General features: G+C 41.5%; 1 protein-coding gene across 1 annotated transcript in view; it reads left to right on the top strand.

Moving 5' to 3' along the window:
- Positions 1 to 22,571, top strand: part of ARHGEF26 (Rho guanine nucleotide exchange factor 26) — a 216,713-nt gene extending 194,142 nt beyond the window's left edge. Inside the window, exons 13-15 of the mRNA XM_073626013.1 lie at positions 3,428 to 3,495; positions 16,094 to 16,198; positions 20,479 to 22,571. Of these exons, the coding sequence (XP_073482114.1) occupies positions 3,428 to 3,495; positions 16,094 to 16,198; positions 20,479 to 20,621 (316 nt within the window). The 3' untranslated portion in view covers positions 20,622 to 22,571. The remainder of the gene's footprint in view (positions 1 to 3,427; positions 3,496 to 16,093; positions 16,199 to 20,478) is intronic.
- Positions 22,572 to 23,722: the final 1,151 nt, after the last annotated feature.

Here is a 23,722-nt window from a genome sequence, read left to right as displayed (position 1 = left end):
AAAACACACATACTCATCTAGGTGGATGCATTATCAGTCCAATGCTGCATCTGGTCCCAGCCGCCTCTAAGACTGAGCGATCAAAGACCACTGAGCTCAGTTCTCTGTTTTCAGTGAGCAGAGAGCCAGTGACTGACCATCTCTGCTCTGCCCCTCCAGCGCTCACTGGAGCACTGGGCTGTGGAGGGGACATGCTGAGAAGCTGAGCTAGCTTCAGGTCATGCATCTGGGCAGATCCCAACATCGAAGCCAGGATTGCTCCAGTCTGGAGTGGTGAGAGACATCAGCTGACAGCAGACTTTAGCCTGCTGTCAGCTGAATACAAGTCACAGGAGTACAGAACCATTGTGAACTCCAGTGACCCACAGGAGAAGTGTGGCCACAAGAGCTTTGGCACTAATTCTCCTTTAAAGCCCAGCTCCAGGGAATTTGCAACCCCCTTTAACTGCTGGTATGGAAAACAAAAATACAAATGCTCATTTCACTTACTTGAAGCTGCAGTTGTGTGATGCTGCCAGGCCAATCCTTCTCTCTTCTGTTTACTTACTGGGGTAATTTTTTGGGTGTCAACATCAGTGTCTGCTTGTCTTCTATTGGTGGAAGTAATACTCCCAGAGGTTGGGTACTCTCTCATAAGCTCCAGAGGAAGGAGAAATCATGGGAACGGTGAGGGAACCAAGAAGATAATCAGCTGGGAAAAATATCTGTTCCCAGATCAGGAAATTAGCTTGGCCCATCAAACTGTCATTTTGATCCATCACACTGCAAGATGGCTTAGGAAAAGGTGTATGGAATCAAGAGTCTGTGCCCCATTTTGGAGAATGCTCTTCACTTCCTGTCCCATAGCCAAACAGGAAGTGGGAGGAAATCCCTGCAAATTAAGGGAATTTCTTGGGGACCCCCAGGTCACCAGAACTAGTGTCCCCTCTACAGCCGAAAATTTGAGATTTTCTTTTACTTTCAATGATAACAGTAAACAGTACAAATATAGAGGGTAAATCTCCGTAACGGGGGCACAGACCTCAATAAAAACCGACGTGTTCTAATCCCTCTCCACTCTATCCAAAACTAAAAACAAAGTTTTGCCTTTAGTTATACTTTAACAATGCAACATATTTGTATAGCATAGAAAACAGGTTTTGATCTGGTAATTGTTTATAAAGGTGCTAGCAACTTGGCAAGCAGAAAATTATGCAAGATCCCTGTGTTCTTTTGTGCCTATCATCCCATTATAGGGATTTCGAAATGCAGCAATAAAGAAATAAATGTGCCCTTTATTCCTTTCTTCTAATGGGTACATCCTTACTTGAGTAATCTGTGGAAGTTGGAGATAGTGTATTTATTCTTTGAATGGAAGTGCAGTCAATAAGCTTACTACACAGTTAAAATACTGTATAGGTGAATGATTTTACAGGCAATTCCTTTTGGCTGCTCTTGTGATTTCCACACCTCTTCCACATTACACACAACCACTTTCTATTTTTATACTGTAATTTCATTGTCTCATGTGTACTTACCTGCTCACTGGACTATGACATTGTCATTACTGAAGTCAACCTTGTATTAGCTCTCCTTCTGTAAGCTACCTAAACACCTCTCCCTGTGTCTTAGAATGGTGATATTAGGCAATGGAATAGCGCCTAATTAACTAATAGCGCACAATCCCTCTGCTCTTTGCAAGCCCAAAGTCACAACTTGTGTTTTTGCAGTGTTCTCCTATTGAGGTGAATATTCATTCTGTGCACATTGATATTTGGTTTTTGGTGCAACAATGTTTTTTGTGTTGGAGCAGTCCATTAATTTCCTATGGACACTTAACATACTTTAGTTAGGCAAAAATGTACCTGACCCAGTTTTTGCCAACACAGCAACCACATTACATGTGTATCCACACCTCTATGCACTGTGGTGCTTTAAAGAGTCACAGGCATTTTTTACTACAGTGAAATGCATTGAAGGCCCAATTAGAAGTGAAAATGATGCCCCCAAAATTACATATAGCGTTGTTGCCAAAGTGTATGAAATGTGCATGTGCAAGTGTAAATCTAGCCTCACTCCTATGTGCAAACAGACCAGGGAATGTAAGTATAAGCATCTGCAGGGGCTGATATTAACATGAGCCTAAAAACCAAAAAAAGTACTGCTCAAATGTCCTAATCTGGTAATCCCAGCTGACTGGCCACAAAGCTTGCAGGTGCGTATCGGGTTGAATAGTGGCTTGTCAAATACATTGAGAACTACAACAATTGGCAACTGTCCACACACTGCCTCAACATATAGTGAGCTCCTCTTAGTAAAAAATGGCTTAAGCTTGGTCTCCTACCGTTTGCCTTGGATAACATTTTACAGGGGGGGCAGCACTCCCCCCCCCGGCAGAAGGGACACTAGAGAGGAGTCCTCTCGCTACAGGACTGCAGAGAACAAGGGTGAACTGGGCCCCCAATATTGTGCCCCATGCAAAGCAATCAAGACTCATAGCTGGCTCTACTGCCCACTGGTAACTAGGGCAGCACCACCTAGTGTCTAGCAACCAGTGTCAGGTTATGTCCCCTCCCTAATGCAGAGGGAGGCCGAGGCCCCAGCATTCAAAGCGGAGAAGGATTTAACTTCCTCCTCCCCCATCCATGACCGCACCTAGTGCTTTCCACCCACCTCCTCCATCTCCATGATCTTCTCTGGCGTGAAGTGAAGGGAACTTTGAAAACTCTGAGGTGATGCTGGAACCGTGTGTGCAGTGCCATGAGGGAGCTGGGCACTACAGAGCCAGAGGCCCATAAAAAAGAGGAGGGCTACAGGTCCCAGCATGTACCCCTCAGAGCAAGCAAGCTGAACAGTGCTGCCAATCTGTGCCCATCAGTGCAGCTTCATCAGTGCCGCTTTATCCTCTGCTCCATTGACCATATATGTAGCACTTGGACTAATCATGTCTTAGGGTCTGATGAGGGAGATTTTAGTCTTGCCTAGGGCAGCACAAAACCAAAATACACCAATGCTCCTTATAGTGTTCAGCTCACTCCAGTATATTCAGTAAAAAATGATTTTGCTTTGCAATCTTTTACACTCAAAAATACAATGTGAAAGTGTAGATCATTGAAACAGAACATTGTTTTTTGTGTGGTATTCTTTGGGCTTTATATCCTCAGGTTTATTCACTAATGTGGTACCAACAGCAATTATGAAGAGCAAAATGCATCATCTCTAGTAGATAATCCGTTACTGCACTCATTTTAGTATTCTCCAGCACATTAACTGTTGAACAGTTTGATTCATTTGTGTTGATGTTAGACATTTTTTTTAAATCTTCAAAAACATCAATATTTTGTTTTATTCCACTTAGATATGATGTTTACTTGACCATTGTTGATGCTTTTTTCCCCAGACAGTTTGCCTGCTGTCTGTAATTTGAGTATAAACTTGTGTTTTGCAGAAGTGATCGAGCACGTTGGATTACTGCACTGGGCCAAAGCACGGAGAAGCCATGCACAGACAGAACAAGTAAGAACTGTGATGGTTGGCTTATACTACCCTCTGCTGTTCACTTATGGAATTGATATGCATTTAAATAAAATTGAAGGAAAAACTTTTTCTTATTCTGGATAGAGCAAGGGGGTTTATTTTTTCATCTGTGGCCCTTTGGGAAGTGTAGCCACAACAGGAAGTGAAAGGAAATCCTTCTAAGTAAAGGTAATCCCTGGTAGTCACCATTGTTACTAGAGTTTGTGTCCTCATTTGAGGATTTTTACTTTTAGTGGTAGCAGTCACCAGGACAACAGAGAAACATATGAAAAAAACAGGTGTTCTAATGCTCCATTCTATCCAAAACTAGAAAGAAAAGTTTTGCCTTCATTTGTACCCTTTCACCGCCAGGTCCGTACGTTGTATGAACCTAACGGCGGGGGGTATTGCACACAATCCAGTGGCTGCAGACACCGGGATTGTGTCTGAAACTGACAGGCAGACTCGACTCCTGTCTGTCAGGTGAGGGCATTTGTGTGGCTCCGCTGCCACCCGATTACTCTCGCACACACCCCCGGTACTGGCGCTCCCCCCCCCCCCCCCGCCGCCATGTTTACCAGGCTCTGCTTGCCCACCTGGGGGCCCGGGATCTCCATGGTGGGTGCCGGCGGGTAGAGGGGAAGGAGAAGAGCGGACGCACGCCTCCCCTTCTTTTTGTGACCCGGAAAGGGACGTCTCTCACATCACTTCCAGGTCAAGCTCTCGATGTCCCTGGCTCGCTTTGACAAGAAAGGATGTTTTGCAATGCAATCTGCATTTCAAAACATTCAGTGGAGTACAGGGGAAACATGCAGGGTATTTTTAGACCCTGCATATCTCAATAAAGAGAACCTGTCACCTAAAAATCATCACATAGGGGACTGTTTGTCCCCTATGTGATTGGAAAAAAAAACGTTAAATACATTTTTTTTTTTGCAAAAAAATAAAGTTACACTCAAGCAGATAACCCCCCTCCCCCCACACCACCAAATATAGAGATGCACGAACATAAACGCATGCATCACGGCGCCTACACGTGAAAACGTCAATTGCAATACACGTTACATATCGCCGTGTATGCCAGAGTGAAAGAAATAAAAAAGACCCCCTCCCTAACACTAAACTGATACCTATAGGGGGGTTTTGAAACGTTGCCTATAAAAAATATAAGGTACTGAAGTTTGTTGCCATTTCACAGGTGCACATACATTTAAGGTTTGGCATGTTGGATATCTATTTACTATTTATTTGCAACCTCATCTTTTATATTTTACCAAAAATGTATTGTGTTTGTTTTCCCTAAAATTCACGTTAGTGTGTTATTTACTGAAATTTTGCATTTCCTAGACCTTTGCGGTAATATCGTGTGATATAAAAAATTGCAACTACCACTATTTCATTCTCTAAGGTGTCTACTTTCAGAAAATATATAATATTAAAGTGATTGTAAAGGTAATTTTAAAAAATAAAATAACAAATGTCTATACTTACCTGCTCTGTGCAATGGAATTGTACAGAACAGCTGTGAACCTCCTCTTTTCGGAAGCCGCTTCCCATGGGGGCACTCGTGCCTGCTCGCACCGGAGCCCCGCTGCTGCATCCACTCGCTCCCTCGTCACTGGCCTTGATTGATAACACTGGGAGCCAATGGCTTCTGGTGCCCCAGCAAAGCCAGCGAGACCCAGAAGTGAGGGGAGAGATGTGCTGCAGATTTGCACTGCGCTGAACTGAATGAGGGTTCAGGTAAGTAAAATGGGGAGGTGAGGGGGGATGCTGACACCTAAACATTTTTTACCTTAACGCAAGCGATGCATTAAGGTAAAAAATGTTTAGGCTTTACAACCACTTTAAATCTGTTTTTATCTATGGAATAGATTAGTGAAGTCTGCATTTATTAGGCTTCAGTAAATTAGTTAATTCCTAAAACAACAGCAGCCATCAACAGTAACTAGAGGACTACTACTACTACTACTACTACTACTACTAATACTACTACTACTACTACTAACTAGAAGTGAATATCAGACATTTGTATAGGTCAATGAGATGCATAGCATTAGATGTGCATGCCGCTGGTTGGTTATATGTTTTTATGTACATGTTATAACATATCAATTCGCTTAAAGTACTAAAGACAAAACATTTTTTTTTCAGTTTTGGACAGAATGGAGAGGGATTAGAACCCCTGTCAATTTGTATTGCTGTATGTGCTCCCATTAGGGAGATCCACCCTCTCAGAAAAGTAAAGAGGGGAAATCTTCCAATGGGGACACTAGTTCTGGTGACCTGGGGGTTCCCAAGGAATTGTCCAAATTTCAGGAATTTCCTTTTACTCCCTGCTTGGCTATGGGACAAGAAGTGAAGGGAAATCTCTGAAATGGGACACAGATGGCAAAACATATACTGACAGGTTATGACCCTCCTTTACTCTATCCGAAATGGAAAAAAAGAAAAAAAAAGTTTTGCCTGTAGTTCTACTTTAAGCTTAGTGATTTTTTTTTTCCATGTGCTATGACACTTTTTTTTTTTTTTTTTTTTACACAAAATATTTATTCCTCAATTTTCTATTGCCATGTGATAAAGTAACACATGGTTAAAGCTGAGTTGCAGGCAGATAGCCAAAGACAGAAAAAACACACATATTGGAGCCATTTTACCTGTCATAGGATTTGTGTTTGTTTATACAGCCCTGAAATTTATACAGATCTATCTGTCAGGGCAGGAGACTGGCAGCAGGTAAGTATCACCCCCCCCCCCCCCTTTATTCAGCCAATGGAAGCAGCTGCGTAGTGTTCAATAGTGCATAATATTTGAAAACACATTAAACATTATCAGTGTGATTCATAACTGGCTTGCTATACCAAAGACCTTTTCCCCATACCCATGTGTCAGCATTGGCTCTCTGAGTGACTACATACCAAGCACCATTGCTGTCATATGGGAGGAAGGACAGTGAGTTACTTGCTCCCTATAGCCAGAGTATTGGATATTCATTTTGTTTCTGGCTGTAAAGTTGCAAAGAAGTAAAGGATGGGGAAGTATGGATGCAAGTTAGGCCTCATGCACACTGGAAGTTTTCTTTCTATAAATGATCATTCTGGCCAATAAAATGTTACATAATTACATAGTTACATAGTAGGTGAGGTTGAAAAAAGACACACGTCCAAGTCCAACCCATGTGTGTGATTATATGTCAGTATTACATTGTCTATCCCTGTATGTTGCGGTCGTTCAGGTACTTATCTAATAATCTAATAGTTTCTTGAAACTATCGATGCTCCCCGCTGAGACCAACGTCTGTGGAAAGTAATTCCACATCCTTGCTGCTCTTACAGTAAAGAACCCTCTACGTAGTTTAAGGTTAAACCTCTTTTCTTCTAATTTTAATGAGTGGCCACGAGTCTTGTTAAACTCCCTTATGTGAAAAAGTTTTATCCCTATTGTGGGGTCACCAGTATGGTATTTGTATATTGAAATCATATCCCCTCTCAAGCGTCTCTTCTCAAGAGAGAATAAGTTCAGTGCTCGCAACCTTTCCTCATAACTAATATCCTCCAGACCCTTTATTAGCTTTGTTGCCTTTGTACTTGCTCCATTTCCAGTACATCCTTCCTGAGGACTGGACAGTATACTATAGGTGCGGCTGGACCAGAGTCTTGTAAAGCTAGAGAATTATTGTTTTATCTCTGGAATTAGTCCCCTTTTTAATGCATGCCAATATTCTGTTTGCTTTGTTAGCAGCAGCTTGGCATTGCATGCCATTGCTGAGCCTATCATCTACTAGGACCCCCAGGTCCTTTTCCATCCTAGATTTCCCCAGAGGTTCTCCCCCCAGTGTATAGATTGCATTCATATTTTTGCCACCCAAATGCATTATTTTACATTTTTCTACATTGAACCTCATTTGCCATGTAGTTGCCCACCCCATTAATTTGTTCAGATCTTTTTGCAAGGATTCCACATCCAGCGGAGAAGTTATTGCCCTGCTTAGTTTAGTATCGTCTGCAAATACAGAGATTGAACTGTTTACCCCATCCTCCAGGTAGTTTATGAACAAATTAAATAGGATTGGTCCCAGCACAGAACTCTGGGGGACCCCACTACCCACCCCTGACCATTCCAAGTACTCCCCATTTATCATCACCCTCTGAACTCGCCCTTGTAGCCAGTTTTCAATCCATGTACTCGCCCTATGGTCCATGCCAACAGACCTTATTTTGTACAGTAAACGTTTATGGGAAACTGTGTCGATTGCTTTTGGAAAATCCAGATACACCACGTCTACGGGCCTTCTTTTATCTAGATGGCAACTCACCTCCTCATAGAAGGTTAATAGATTGGTTTGGCGAGAATGATTCTTCATGAATCCGTGCTGATTACTGCTAATGATACCGTGCTCATTACTAAAATCTTGTATATAGTCCCTTATCATCCCCTCCAAGAGTTTACATACTATTGATGTTAGGCTAACTGGTCTGTATTTCCCAGGGATGTATTTTGGGCCCTTTTTTAAATATTGGTGCTACATTGGCTTTTCTCCAATCAGCTGGTACCATTCCAGTCAGTAGACTGTCAGTTAAAAATTAGCAACAATGGTCTGGCAATAACTTGACTGAGTTCCCTAAGTACCCTTGGGTTTAAGCCATCTGGTCCCGGTGATTTATTAATGTTAAGTTTCCCAAGTCTAATTTGAATTCTGTCCTCTGTTAACCATGGAGGTGCTTCCTGTGATGTGTCATGAGGATAAACACTGCAGTTTTGGTTACTGAAGCCCCCCGATTCCATCGTGAAGACTGAGGAGAAGAATAAATTCAATACCTTCGCCATCTCCCTATCCTTTGTAACCAGATGTCCTTCCTCATTCTTTATGGGGCCAATATGGTCTGTCCTCCCTTTTTTACTGTTTACATACTTAACCACTTCAGCCCCGGAAGGTTTTACCCCCTTCCTGACCAGAGCACTTTTTACAATTCGGCACTGCGTCGCTTTAACTGCTAATTGCGCGGTCATGCAATGCTGTACCCAAACGAAATTTGCGTCCTTTTCTTCCCACAAATAGAGCTTTCTTTTGATAGTATTTGATCACCTCTGCCGTTTTTATTTTTTGCGCTATACACGGAAAAAGACCGAAAATTTTGAAAAAAAATGATATTTTCTACTTTTTGTTCTAAAAAAAATCCAATAAACTCAATTTTAGTCATACATTTAGGCCAAAATGTATTCGGCCACATGTCGTTGGTAAGAAAAATGTCAATAAGTGTATATTTATTGGTTTGCGCAAAAGTTATAGCGTCTACAAACTAGGGTACATTTTCTGGAATTTACACAGCCTTTAATTTATGACTGCCTATGTCGTTTCTTGAGGTGCTAAAATGGCAGGGCAGTACAAAACCCCCACAAATGACCCCATTTTGGAAAGTAGACACCCCAAGGAATTTGCTGAGAGGCATGTTGAGCCCATTGAATATTCATTTTTTTTGTCCCAAGTGATTGAACAATGACAAAAAAAAAAAAAAAAAAAAAAAAATTACAAAAAGTTGTCACTAAATGATATATTGCTCACACAGGCCATGGGCATATGTGGAATTGCACCCCAAAATACATTTAGCTGCTTCTCCTGAGTATGGGGATACCACATGTGTGAGACTTTTTGGGAGCCTAGCCGCGTACGGGGCCCCGAAAACCAATCACTGCCTTCAGGATTTCTAAGGGCGTACATTTTTGATTTTACTCCTCACTACCTATCACAGTTTTGAAGGCCATAAAATGCCCAGATGACATAAAACCCCCCCAAATGACCCCATTTTGGAAAGTAGACACCCCAAGCTATTTGCTTTGAGGCATGTTGAGTCCATGGAATGTTTTATATTTTGACACAAGTTGCGGGAAAGTGACAAATTTTTTTTTTTTTTTTTTTTTTTTGCACAAAGTTGTCACTAAATGATATATTGCTCACACAGGCCATGGGCATATGTGGAATTGCACCCCAAAATACATTTAGCTGCTTCTCCTGAGTATGGGGATACCACATGTGTGGGACTTTTTGGGAGCCTAGCCGCGTACGGGACCCCGAAAACCAATCACTGCCTTCAGGATTTCTAAGGGCGTACATTTTTGATTTTACTCCTCACTGCCTATCACAGTTTCGGAGGCCATGGAATGCCCAGGTGGCACAACCCCCCCCCAAATGACCCCATTTTGGAAAGTAGACACCCCAAGCTATTTGCTGAGAGGCATGGTGAGTATTTTGCAGCTCTCATTTGTTTTTGAAAATAAAGAAAGACGAGAAAAAAAATTTTTTTTTTTCTTTTTTCAATTTTCAAAACTTTGTGACAAAAAGTGAGGTCTGCAAAATACTCACTATACCTCTCATCAAATAGCTTGGGGTGTCTACTTTCCAAAATGGGGTCATTTGGGGGGTTTTTTTGCCACCTGGGCATTCCATGGCCTCCGAAACTGTGATAGGCAGTGAAGAGTGAAATCAAAAATTTACGGCCTTAGAAAGCCTGAAGGCGGTGCTTGGTTTTCGGGGTCCCGTACGCGGCTAGGCTCCCAAAAAGTCCCACACATGTGGTATCCCCGTACTCAGGAGAAGCAGCAGAATGTATTTTGGGGTGTAATTTCACATATTCCCATGGCATGTTTGAGCAATATATCATTTAGTGACAACTTTGCGCAAAAAAAAATAAAAAAAATAAAAAATTGTCTCTTTCCCGCAACTTGTGTCACAATATAAATTATTCCATGGACTCAACATGACTCTCAGCAAATAGCTTGGGGTGTCTACTTTCCAAAATGGGGTCATTTGGGGGGGTTTTGAACTGTCCTGGCATTTTATGCACAACATCTAGAAGCTTATGTCACACATCACCCACACTTCTAACCACTTGAAGACAAAGCCCTTTCTGACACTTATTGTTTACATAAAAAAATAATTTTTTTTTGCAAGAAAATTACTTTGAACCCCCAAACATTATATATTTTTTTTAAAGCAAATGCCCTACAGATTAAAATGGTGGGTGTTTCATTTTTTTTTTTCACACAGTATTTGCGCAGCGATTTTTCAAACGCATTTTTTGGGGAAAAAACACACTTTTTTACATTTTAATGCACTAAAACACACTATATTGCCCAAATGTTTGATGAAATAAAAAAGATGATCTTAGGCCGAGTACATGGATACCAAACATGACATGCTTTAAAATTGCGCACAAACGTGCAGTGGCGACAAACTAAATACATTTTTAAAAGCCTTTAAAAGCCTTTACAGGTTACCACTTTAGATTTACAGAGGAGGTCTACTGCTAAACTTACTGCCCTCGATCTGACCTTCGCGGCGATACCTCACATGCATGGTGCAATTGCTGTTTACATTTGATGCCAGACCGACGCTTGCGTTCGCCTTAGCGCGAGAGCAGGGGGGACAGGGGTGCTTTTTTTTTTTTTTTTTTTTTTTCTTTATTATTATTATTTTTTTATCTTATTTTTAAACTGTTCCTTTCATTTTTTTTTTTTTTTTTAATCATTTTTATTGTTATCTCAGGGAATGTAAATATCCCCTATCATAGCAATAGGTAGTGACAGGTACTCTTTTTTGCAAAAATTGGGGTCTATTAGACCCTAGATTTCTCCTCTGCCCTCAAAGCATCTGACCACACCAAGATCGGTGTGATAAAATGCTTTCCCAATTTCCCAATGGCGCTGTTTACATCCGGCGAAATCTAAGTCATAAAATGCTCGTAGCTTCCGGTTTCTTAGGCCATAGAGATGTTTGGAGCCACTCTGGTCTCTGATCAGCTCTATGGTCAGCTGGCTGAATCACCGGCTGCATTTTCAGGTTCCCTGTTGAGACAGGAGAGCCAGAGAAAAACACGGAAGACGTTGGGGGGGGAGGGGCATTCCCTCCCACTGCTTGTAAAAGCAGTCTAGAGGCTAATTAGCCGCTAGGATTGCTTTTACATGAAAGCCGACCGCTGGCTGAAAAGAATGATACCAAGATGATACCTAAACCTGCAGGCATCATTCTGGTATAACCACTCAAAGTCGTGAATGGCGTACCTGAAGACAAAAAAATGGTTAACAATAAAGCACAGTAAACGGTAAGGTATAAAAAATTGCATACCTGAAAAGCAAACATGATAAAACATAATAACAATAAAACATTGCAGAATAGAATACAGTAAAAAAGAACAGAACAATAGAGAGAGAGAATAGAGAGAGAAAGAACAATAAAACGACAACTATTTTTTTTTTATTTTATATTTTTGTATGTGTTTTTTTTTTTTTTTTACACTTTTTTTTGTAACTAACTTTTATAACTGTAACCGGTTCCAGGTTCGGGTCTCTCAAAATGCGATGGTATCTTGGGAGACCCTGTGAAAGTGTGCCTAGTCTGTGGAATGCTGTACCCTACGCTAATACTCAACTAGTGCATGGTAGCGTTCAAAATATTCACCAATGCAAAGACCAGGATTGTCAGGACAGGAGGGACAATAATAGAGGGTGTCACATCTATATCCGCGCTTGCTGCAGACACGACATCTTTTTTGGGGGGGTTCGTTGGGTAGGGGTACTCGGGAGGACATAAAGAAAATGCCTCTCATGCAGCCGACTGCATTTGGTTGGGGATGTGAATGGGGGAAGTACGGGCGCCGCAGAAGCGGTGGGTTCCCAATTAGGATTGGCGAATGCAGCAGGAAGGGCACTATGGGCACGACGGGCCTGTGTTTGTCTTCTTGGTGGCAGCGGGACACTACTTGTGCTTGCCACCTCACCAGCTTGAACTGCACTTATGGGACTCGCCACGTCACCAAGTCTTACTGCAGTGCTGGTTTGACTACGACCGGGGTGTACTAGGCCGCTGGTGCTTGCCAGTTCACCAAAACGCTACCAAAAAAACTGTTAGCAATCGCAAGGATCAGGCCTGACTCTGCGAACGCTGCAGTTATGCGTTTAGTGTTTTGTAAGTGACAGTGATCGATCGATACTGCACTTGGGTGGGCTGGGCTGGGCCGGGCGGAGGGGCAAAACGCAGGTGCTAGCAGGTATCTGGGCTGATCCCGCTAACACTGCGTTTGTGGGAACCCTAAACTGCTGGGGACGCTAGTATAGATCTGATCGGATCAGATATTGATCCGATCAGATACTATACCACTAAGGGAGGCGTATGCTGCGTGCGTGGGTGTTAGCGGTACTGGCGCTAACCTGACGCTGCCTGGGGCTGGTGCTTGCCAGTTCACCAAAACGCTACCAGAAAAACTGTTAGCGATCGCAGGGATCAGGCCTGACTCTGCGAACGCTGCAGTTATGTGTTTAGTGTTTTGTAAGTGTCAGTGATCGATCGATACTGCACTTGGGTGGGCTGGGCTGGGCCGGGCGGAGGGGCAAAACGCAGGTGCTAGCAGGTATCTGGGCTGATCCCGCTAACACTGCGTTTGTGGGAACCCTAAACTGCTGGGGACGCTAGTATAGATCTGATCAGATCAGATATTGATCCGATCAGATACTATACCACTAAGGGAGGTGTACGGTGCGTGCGTGGGTGTTAGCGGTACTGGCGCTAATCTGACGCTGCCTGGGGCTGGTGCTTGCCAGTTCACCAAAACGCTACCAAAAAAACTGTTAGCGATCGCAGGGATCAGGCCTGACTATGCGAACGCTGCAGTTATGCGTTTAGTGTTTTGTAAGTGACAGTGATCGATCGATACTGCACTTGGGTGGGCCGGGCAGAGGGGCAAAACGCAGGTGCTAGCGGGTATCTGGGCTGATCCCGCTAACACTGCGTTTTCGGGAACCCTAAACTGCTGGGGACGCTAGTATAGATCTGATTGGATCAGATATTGATCCGTACAGATACTATACCACTAAGGGAGGCGTATGCTGCGTGCGTGGGTGTTAGCGGTACTGGCGCTAATCTGACGCTGCCTGGGGCGACGCATATCACCGCCGGGCGATCAGGGGGCTAAACCTTTATTCGGTAATAAACGACGGGTGCCCTGACACTATAAAAAATAAACAAACTAACCAGCGTCACTCGTAACAGTTATACGGTGATCAGTGGTGAAAGGGTTAACTAGGGGGCAATCAAGGGGTTAAAACCTTTATTAGATAGTATATGGGGGTCCCTGTCGCTATAAAACGCTGACGGCGAACCTAAATATTTACGTCTCTATCTAGCGTCACCAGCGACACTAATACAGCGATCAGAAAAATGATCGCTTAGTGACACTGGTGACAGGGGGTGATCAAGGGGTTAAAACTTTATTAGGGGGGGTTAGGGGGGTATCCTAGACCTAAAGGGGGGTAATACTCACTGCCCTAACACTGTAACTGTCACAAACTGACACTATGCAGTAATCAGAAAAAAAAAAAAAAAAAAAAAAAAATACTGCTAATGTCAGTTTGTGACGGGGGGGGGGTGATTGGGGGGGGATCGGGGGGCGATCGGGGGGGGATCGGGGGTGTAAAGTATGCCTGGCATGTTCTACTGTGTGTGTTTGTGTTGTGTGGACTTACATGTCTTCTCTCCTCGGCGCTGGACGGAAACTGCCAGACCGAGGAGAGATGACATCACATCCTCTGCCTGTGTGAAACTATACACAGGCAGAGGAGGATTCCCATTGGCTGGGAGCGATCGCGAGGGGGGGGCCACGATCGGATGGTCTCCCCCTCGCCTCCCGACGCTCCCAGTCAGATGCCGACCGCCGATGGCACCGGGGGGGGGTCCGATCGGACCCCCCGCCCGCGGGAGGCAGATCACGTACAGGTACGTGATTCTGCCTGCCCGTGCCATTCTGCCGACGTATATATACGTTAGGCGGTCGGCAAGTGGTTAAAGAATTTCTTGGGATTTTTTTTGCTCTCCTTCGCTATGTGTCTTTCATGTTCTATCTTAGCCGTCCTTATTGCACCCTTACATTTCTTGTTGCATTCTTTATAAAGTCTGAATGCTGATAATGATCCCTCAACCTTGTATTTTTTGAAGACCTTCTCCTTTGCTTTTATATGCATTTTTACGTTGGAGTTAAGCTATCCAGGACTTTTGTTCGCTCTTTTAAATTTATTACCCAATGGGATGCATTGGCTAATGGCCTTATTTAATATGCTCTTAAAGCACACCCATCTCTACTCGATGTTCTTTGCTCTTAAGATTTTATCACAATTTATGCCTTCTACCAAGGCTCATAGTTTAGGGAAGTTGGCTCTTTTGAAATTGAGTGTCTATGTTACCCCTTATGTTTCCTATTTGTGTGATTTATACTGAAACCAATAGACCTGTGATCGCTGTTACCTAAATTGCCCCGTATTTCCACATCCGTGATCAGGTCTGTATTGTTGGTAATCAGTAGATCCAGTAACGCTTTATTTCTAGTTGGTGCGTCTACCATCTGACCCATAAAATTGTCCTGCAAGACATTTAGGAACTGGCGAGCCTTAAAATAACTTCACGCCCAAGCTCTTGAGGGCTTTAAACGCACCTAAAAGCTTTAGACACTTTTACAAGCGTCAGGCTTTTTTTCTGCCAAAACGCTGCTGCCAGGAGGAAAGGCTTCTAGGAGAGTTTTCAAAACATCCTGTGTGCATGAGGCCTAAGCATGCTTGTGAATTAATATACTATATAGCACAATTATACGCCACTGTGTCCTTGTAAAGCAAGTGATTGTGTGTGTCTACATGTGATAATGTTAATCTGGGAATCTTTAACTCCCAAGTGTCTTCATCAACGTTGTGCAAATATTTATTTAAAGGAGTTGCAAAGGCAGAAGGTTTTTTATCTTAATGCAATGTATGCATTAAGATAAAAAGCCTTGTGTGTGTAGCAGCCTCCCCAACACCCCCTAATACTTACCTGAGCCCCATCTCTGTCCAGCAATGTCCATGAGTGTCTTAGCCACTGTCAATTAAAATCAGTTAGCCAATCAGAAGAGAGAGAGAGAGAGGGGCGGGGCCGGGCTGCTGCTCTGTGTCTGAATGGACACATTGAGCTGTGACTTGGCTCAGGTGCCTCCAAAGCTAGCTGCTGGCTGTGGGGGCACTCGACAGAAGAGAGGGGCCAGGAGCAGCTAAGAGGGATCCGAGAAGAGGAGGATCCCGGCTGCTCTGTGCAAAACCAACTGCACAGAGGAGGTAAATATGACATGTTTGTTATTTTTTTATTGTTAATTTTTAAACAAAACTTTACAATCACTTTAACCTTAAAAACACAATGGTGTAACAAAAATTTAAGCCGATTCCTAAGTAAAAGATACAGATACTTTGTTTCAAAAGATACAATGTAGATTCAGCAAAAATTCTTTAGTGAAATTAGCATGATAAATGAACTAATGCTGGCAACATGTGTTAAACATTTTTGTGTAACTTGTCTGATTTACAGTAAGGGATGATGTTTTTTTCCCTTAAACAAAAGCTACATTTTAAACAGAAATTGACATATATGCCCTGATACCAAAATAATTTCAACAAATACAATTTCTATTGGTTGTCATTTTCTAACTGGGTGGATATTTTTTTTGTTGAATCTGCTGACCATTTTCCTGTGTATGGTGCTTTAGAGTTTTCTGTATGTAGATATATTCTAATACATGTTTTTTCTTATTAGCTTTAACTCAAGTGGAAATTATTCGGACCTACACAGCAAAACAGCCTGATGAGTTATCCCTACAGGTAGCAGACGTTGTCCTGGTGTATCAGAAAGTAAATGACGGTGAGTATAATCATAATGTTGTTTTTTGTTGAGGATTCACAGTGATGAACTTGCATTGATTATATTTACATCTTCATTTTTTTAAGCAATTTTTTCATTGTAGATTTTATATTGGTAAAATATAGACCATATATATCATTTCTAAAATTAAATACATATTTTTTTTAGTTTGCAAGCTTTTGATTAGATTTATTATATTTTTGTTTTTGTGAAATAATTTGGCACACAAATAATCATTAAATGCAGAGCGCACTTGCGATTTTGCAGAGCTTTGTCGTTTTTCTAAATAGAGCACGATTAAACTCTGCGAAGCTGTACTGCCAGGGAGAAGTCCCTTCTTTGATGCAATCCTCTGTGTGTTAGTCGGAGCATCCAGTTCTGAAAAGCTGCTAAGATTGACATGTTGAACATGTAAAAAAGACCTGGAGCATCATATGTGGGCCATAAATAATAAGTAAAAAAAATTCTGATATACAATATTTCATATGTAGGAATAAATCTCACAGCACCTGTATTTTACATTTCTTTTATAAAATGCAGAGAGCAGTGTGCTTCAGATGTCCTGCAGTGTGTTCTTTGAAAAGCGCTGCAGTTTAGTAGAATGCATAGAACTACATTTGCATGTGCTGGAATAGCTCCTTATAGAAAAGAAGCCCACAGTTAGACCCCATACACACTATTAGATTTTCTGCAGATTTATTTCTTCAGATTTACCAAAACCATAGATTATGAGGTAAAACCTTAAGAGTTTCAATTTGTATGCAATCGGGCAGGCCCTTGCACTACATGGTTTTGGTAAATCTGAAGACAAAAATCTGCAGAAAATCGAATAGTGTAGACTATACTGCTGCTAAACAGGCTCTAGCATGACATGTCATAGATGCCTGTGTTTCTCAATGAGCTGTGTCTGCATATCCCAATTTGAAGTGTGTGGGATGGAACACAGATATCAGAGCATTTCATTTCTCCCTGACACCAGGGCTGTCAGTCAGGCTTTTTAATCATCTGCATGTTTAACACAGGAGCAGATAGAAGGACGATTCCTCATCTTTCTTGTGTTACCCACCCTATATATGAATTGTTCAAAGACATGTTTTGCAGAATTATTATTATTATTATTATTATTATTAAACAGGATTTATATAGCGCCAACAGTTTACGCAGCGCTTTACAACATGAGGGCAGACAGTACACTTATAATACAAATCAATACAGGAGGGATCAGAGGGCCCTGCTTGTTAGAGCTTACAATCTAGAAGGGAGGGTCAAGTGGAAACAAAAGGTAATAACTGGGGGGGGGGGGTGAGCTGATGGAGAAAATTAAGAAACAGTTGTTAGGTGTGAGTAGGCTTCTCTGAAGAGAAGGGTTTTCAGGGATCCTCTAAAAGCTAATAGAGTAGGGGATAAGCGGACAGATTGGCATTCCATAGGATTGGAGAGGCTTTGGAAAATTCCTGGAGGCGAGCATGGGAGGAGGTGATGAGGGAGCTAGAGAGCAGGAGGTCTTGAGAGGAACAAAGAGAACGAGTAGGTTGGTATTTAGAGACTAAGCTAGTGATGTAGCTGGGGGATAAATTGTGGATGGCTTTGTACGTAGTTGTTAGTATTTTGAATTTAATTCTTTGGCCGACCGGAAGCCAGTGGAGGGATTGACAGAGAGGGGTAGCAGAGACAGAGTGTTTGGTAAGGTGGATGAGTCTATTAGCAGCATTCATGATGGATTGAAGAGGTGATAGACTATGTAGAGGTAAACCAATGAGAAGGGAGTTGCAGTAGTTGAGGCGAGAGATGACCAGTGAGTGAATTAAGAGCTTTGTTGTGTCATTGGTTAGAAAGGGGCGTATTTTGGCGATGTTGCGGAGGTTGAGGCGGCAGGATTTGGACAGTTATTGGACGTGGTGCTTGAAGGAGAGTTCAGAGTCCAGGACGACACCTAGAACCTTGGCATGTGGGGATGGTCTTATAGTTGTGCCATCGATTTTGACTGAGAGATCAGGGGAAGGGACATATGGGGGAGGAAAAATTATAAGTTCAGTTTTGGATAGATTGAGTTTGAGGAAGTGAATTCTTCTCTTCACCTCATGTGAAACTTACTGGAGCAGATGAACAAAGCTGACATTTTACTGGATGGCTTTGTTTATAAACCTTTGTGGTGCCCAGGTGAGAACCCCTGAAAAGGTGCCATATGGTATAAGATTTTGGCTTATTATGTCACATAGAACATCATTTAAACAATTTTTTTTTCAATAAAAATTAAAAATATTTAATTTAACCGTGACTCCACCAAATAACTGCAGATACTGTAGTTCATCTGAAAGCTTTGTACTTAAAAAATGTTTGCAGCAATTATTTAATGAGGTAGCTTCTCTGTTCAGATTAATCCTCACTGGCACCATTATAAATGCATGGAAGGACGTCAGATGTTACTTAAAGTATAATTAAATGCAATCACTAAAATCTCTTATAAGTTTTAGGGGTTGGAAACTGGAGAGTGCGAAATCTGGCGCAGCTTTGCATAGAAACCAATCCAATCGGCTTCCTTTTTTTTAATGTCAAAGCTTAAAGCGGAGTTCCACCCATTTAAAAGCCAGCAGCTACAAAAAGTGTAAACATTAAACATACACTCACCTGTCCCACGGCGCTGGTATTGTAACTGTGGGCGCCTGGCTGTGGCTTCACAGCAGGGTGCACTGCACATACGCAAGCCGCGGTGCACGTTGTGAATGGCCGGGCAATCTTCTGGGAGCTGTGACATGTCCCAGAAGATTGCAGGGAGGGAGGAAGGAGAGATGAACTTCCTTCTGGCGCCACAGCGCCAGGGGAGGAAGTAGGAGCTGGGTGCCTGTCAAAACTGGGTACCCGCTCCCCCTCCCCCCAAAAAAATAACATGCCAAATGTGGCATGTCAGGGGGTCACCAGTACTTAAAGTTCCATTTTTGGGTGGAACTCCGCTTTAATTGAACAAGCTGAAGTTAGAAACTGGTTACCATGCACAGCTGCATCAGATTTTGCACACTTCAGTTTTAGTAAATCAACCCCTTAGTGTTGTTTCTTTCTTTTTCTGTCTTTCCTTTCCCTTTTCCCTTCTCTTTCCTCCCCCTCCCCCTTCTCTTTCCTCCCCCTCCCCCTTCTCTTTCCTTCCCCTCCCTTCTTTTTCTAATTTGTTCTCCCTTTCTATTTTTCTTGGCTTTCTTCACCCTTTCTTCTTTTTTTCCTTTCTTCGCCCCTTCTTCTTCCCAACAGTTTGTGCAGCACTTTACAATATAAAGAGAGACCATAACGTATCAATATAGTACAAGACAGAAGAGTAAAAAGGTCCCCTCATGAGAGTTTACAATTTAAAAGAGAGGGGCGAGTTACACAAAAAGGTAATAACTGTTTAGGGGGATAAGTTGATGGAGAAAGTTGGTTGGGGTAGAGACTGGCTAGGCTTTCCTAAAGAAATTAATAATGTAATTTGCTGTCTGGCTTTTTAAATCTTTGGATTTATTGTTCAAGCACTTCATGTTTTAGGGTGCCAACTGTCTCTCAACAGTGCTTCTGTGTTGTCACTCTGTCATGTACATCTCTAGTTGAGCTAGATAGTGGCAGTAAGAGATCAGCAGCAGCACTATGATACACAAAAGAGCAATAAACTAATGTTTTTATTTAAAAATGGATAATGATGACAATGTAGAGTGAGATCGCAAACCACATCTCATCTAGTTATGGCTAAATCTACTTTGAAAGCTGACTTTGGGTAGGGACTCCATCTGATGAAACTAATATTTTTGGTGTATCGATTGGATTTTCCGACAACTTTGTGCGACCGTGTGTATGCAAGATAAGTTTGAGCCAACATCCGTCAGAAAAAATCCATGGATTTTGTTGTCGGAATGTCCGATCAATGTCCGATCGTGTGTACAGGGCATTAGAGTTAACAGTGAGCTGCATTTATAGCTGAATATGTTTGTTATTTGAAAACACAAATGTTACATATATAGTTATTCCAAATGAAAAATAGTTGATTGATGTTGCAAATGTATGCTAATTTATGTGGTCATTCACTGATCTTGACGTACTGAATCCGTTGCAAACATAAAGCTTCAGCTACCACTTAACGTTCCTTTGTAAATGTTTATTAAATGAGCCCGACAGAATAAATTATAAATTTTAATCTGAGTGTTTTAAACTGTTTTTGTTCACTGTAGTAGTACATTTTTTTTATACATATGTTACAAGGCGATCATTGTTTTCTGTCCCAATACCAGGTGATTATTGTGGGTTTTTTGTCTTTGCAGGATGGTATGAAGGGGAAAGACTAAGGGACGGAGAGAGAGGCTGGTTTCCCATGGAATGTGCAAAGGAAATTACATGTCGGGCTACACTAGAAAAGAATATGGAGCGCATGGGACGTTTGCTTGCCCTGGAAACCAACGTGTAGACTCCAATGTTAGCCATTTCTACACTGCAACATTTGCACTATCGTAGCACCACTGTGCATAGGGAAGTTAAAAGGGAACACAAACATCTTCAAACATTTTTTGTTGTGAGGGTACATGTTCTCAAAACTGTGTATACTCTTTACATAAGGGACTGGATTGAGGATATCACAGCTCCCTGCTTGTCAGCTGTTGTTATCTCCATTTTTTTTATCTCTGAAATTCACTAGAGAAAGTTTAAACTGATGAGACCTTTATACAAAACAGGACAGGAAATCCCTTTACTAAAGACTTAGAAAAGCTCTCATATTCCTAATCAAGCTCTGTATGAGTATGAGAGTGATGGAGGATCGTCCTTGTATAATGTTTTGTAGCCAGGGATAGGAATTCAGCAAAGTTCATGTTTAGACTTACATGTATGTTACTAATAGAAATATTGATTATGAATGTTTATTATCTATAGCAGAGATTAGAACATCTGTATGTGGAACGAATACTGCATTTGTATGAAAGCAATACTAAGAGTACTTTGAAGCAGGCATATTTATTAATTTTCTCTTTTAATGATCTGTAGAAATTGGTGTATTGTGGTTAAATGAGGCTAAGTTCCTTTGTCCCAGAATTGATATTGATGCTTACACAACTTACTTTTTTTTCCAAAACACAATAGATCTTTTGCCTCCCCAGTAAATCGTCTCTGTAGTATATCTTGGATTAGTGGTTTGGAACATATACACTGGTAACCATCAAAGGGAAAATAGTTTTTACGAACTTTCTGGTTCAGCTAATATTCAAGCCTGAAGTCCTGCCATACATAGCTATCTACCAACCTAATGGGGAGGTTAGTAAGATATTCAGTACAAGACAATTACACCTGTTCAGATATAAACTTTTAGCAAACTATGTAGCTATCATAGGACTTGTATTTATTTATAGTGTGCATGCATGGTCTAAATACAGAAAACATTGTGGTTGATTTGCTAAACGAATAGCGCATGTTCATTTTGCAAAATTAATTCTCACCTTGTGAATGTGGTGAAAATTCACTTTGCAAATGGTATACAATCATGTGCAAAGCAAATAAAAAAAAAAACAGGACTTTTACTGTGCTGCTAGAAGTTAACACAACATCACCTCATCTACTAAGCTAAGTGCAAAGTCCCTTGCAAAGTGAAAGTGCTTTACTCCTAGTAAACCACCCACATTGTGCCAAAAAATGGCCCAAATCAAAGTTTGAGGAATCGCTAATATCACAACAGTAAAAATAAATATAATATTATACTGTAGTGATGTCAGTAGTACACAGGGATTTGCCACAGCCATGGAAATGGCACAGCCAGTCATATGTTTGTCTTGACTATTGTAGACTGGCATATTTGAGGACAAAAAAAAAAAAAAAACAGGTTGCTAAACCTGCAGCTAAATTTAGACAAAAGGAAGCACAAAACATGTAACTTTATACATGATAAATTATGGCTATAGTTGTTAATGATCTGAGTTTCCTGTCCTTTGCATATTAGGACATCAGTATACTCATGTGACATTTAGTTTCTATCTAGTAAGTTGGTGCAGAGTGTAATGAGTATTTGCAAAGTGCAATAATCTACAACAGCTGTGTGGAAATCAATTTTCCACGATCTGACTACAATCAGTCTGTTGTAAGTTGCTTCACTTCCAATATCTTTGCTCTTTGTACTGTAAATATAGATTTGTAAACCGCTTTCCAGCAGACTGAGAGTGTTTATACAAGCACGTTTCAGTTTTGGGGCCAAGTATTTTCTACTTTTTGCTCTTTAGGAATGATTGTAATGCCATTGTAAGTTTTAAACTGGAGGCCCGTCACTGTTAAATTTCCATGTTAGAGTAAATTCATTGTATGTATGGGCTAATACAGAATACTGTGATGTTTTATCATTTTTACCACTGTATATAAAAGATTTTAATAATGTTAATGTTTGTATTGTTTTTTGTTATTGGAGTTTATATAAAGTTGATTCTTAGGAAATTGAGGAATCTGCTAAATTTCCATACATATAAAATGACTTCTGAAAGTTTAAGTCCACCCAAAAAGCTCGCTATTCCTCAAATCCACTCATCGCGTGCATCTGAAGCTAGTGCATTCATGGCTTCTGGTAAGTAATAGTTAAAATACACTTTTTCTCTATGGGCCATTAACATGTGTATCAGAAACACAAGCATGGGAGAGCCTGGAATGAATTTATTCCATACTTGGATACTGAATGTGCATCTATGTGACTATATTACTTAACATTGTAACATAAAAGGAAAAAAAAATGAACTGATAAAGAATACACTCTCAGTTATCCCAATAAAATACATTTTTCTCCATTATCTTCTATCTGAGAGTATTGACAACTTCTGAAAAAGTATAGATGTCTTCCTCAGGTAGCAGAATATACAAGGATATGGAAATCAATAGAAAATAAGAATCACACACCTATACATTGCACATAGGTTGAACTGGATGGACCTGTGTCTTTTTTCAACCCTATAAAATGTAAACATGTAACTATGCATTGAGGGACACAGGAATTCTGAAACAGTAGACTATACTGCAACCTTTAGGAGGTTGGAGCACTGGGAGGCATAAATCAAAAGTGTATAACCTTTCCCCTGTCCACCATGCCCCGATTTTTGGCTAGTGTCCCATGAGGTTTGATGCTTTTTCTTCAGCTCTATTGAAAAAAGTCACTTTTTTGCTAGCTCTCTTTTTTAGTGAATTTTTTCTCTGTAACTTTAAGATTCCTTGCTACACTGTTGCTTGAGCTGGTCCATGAATAGCAACTATTCTCAGCTAGAGATGGGCTCGAGCGTGTTCGACATCCTAGTTCCAACTCACCTGCACGATCCTGCCAGGAAGCCGACCCTGCACACCGCTAATCACAGCCAGTGAGACATTTCCTGATTTGTGCAGCTGCGGGCCGGGAAATGTCTCACTGCCTGTGATTAGCAGTGTCGGCTTCCTGGAGTGATCAGACAGATGGGTTTGGACTAGTATCCCAAACACGCCCGAGTCCATCTCTATTCTCAGCATTAGCTTTGGAGGCTGCACCCTCTGGACTAGGGCTTGCCTGGAATGAGA

This window comes from Aquarana catesbeiana, linkage group LG04 (assembly GCF_042186555.1).
Source record: "Aquarana catesbeiana isolate 2022-GZ linkage group LG04, ASM4218655v1, whole genome shotgun sequence".
Lineage (NCBI taxonomy): Eukaryota > Metazoa > Chordata > Amphibia > Anura > Ranidae > Aquarana > Aquarana catesbeiana.
The sequence above is the reverse complement of the archived record's forward strand: the minus strand, read 5'-3'. Positions and strand labels throughout refer to the sequence as shown.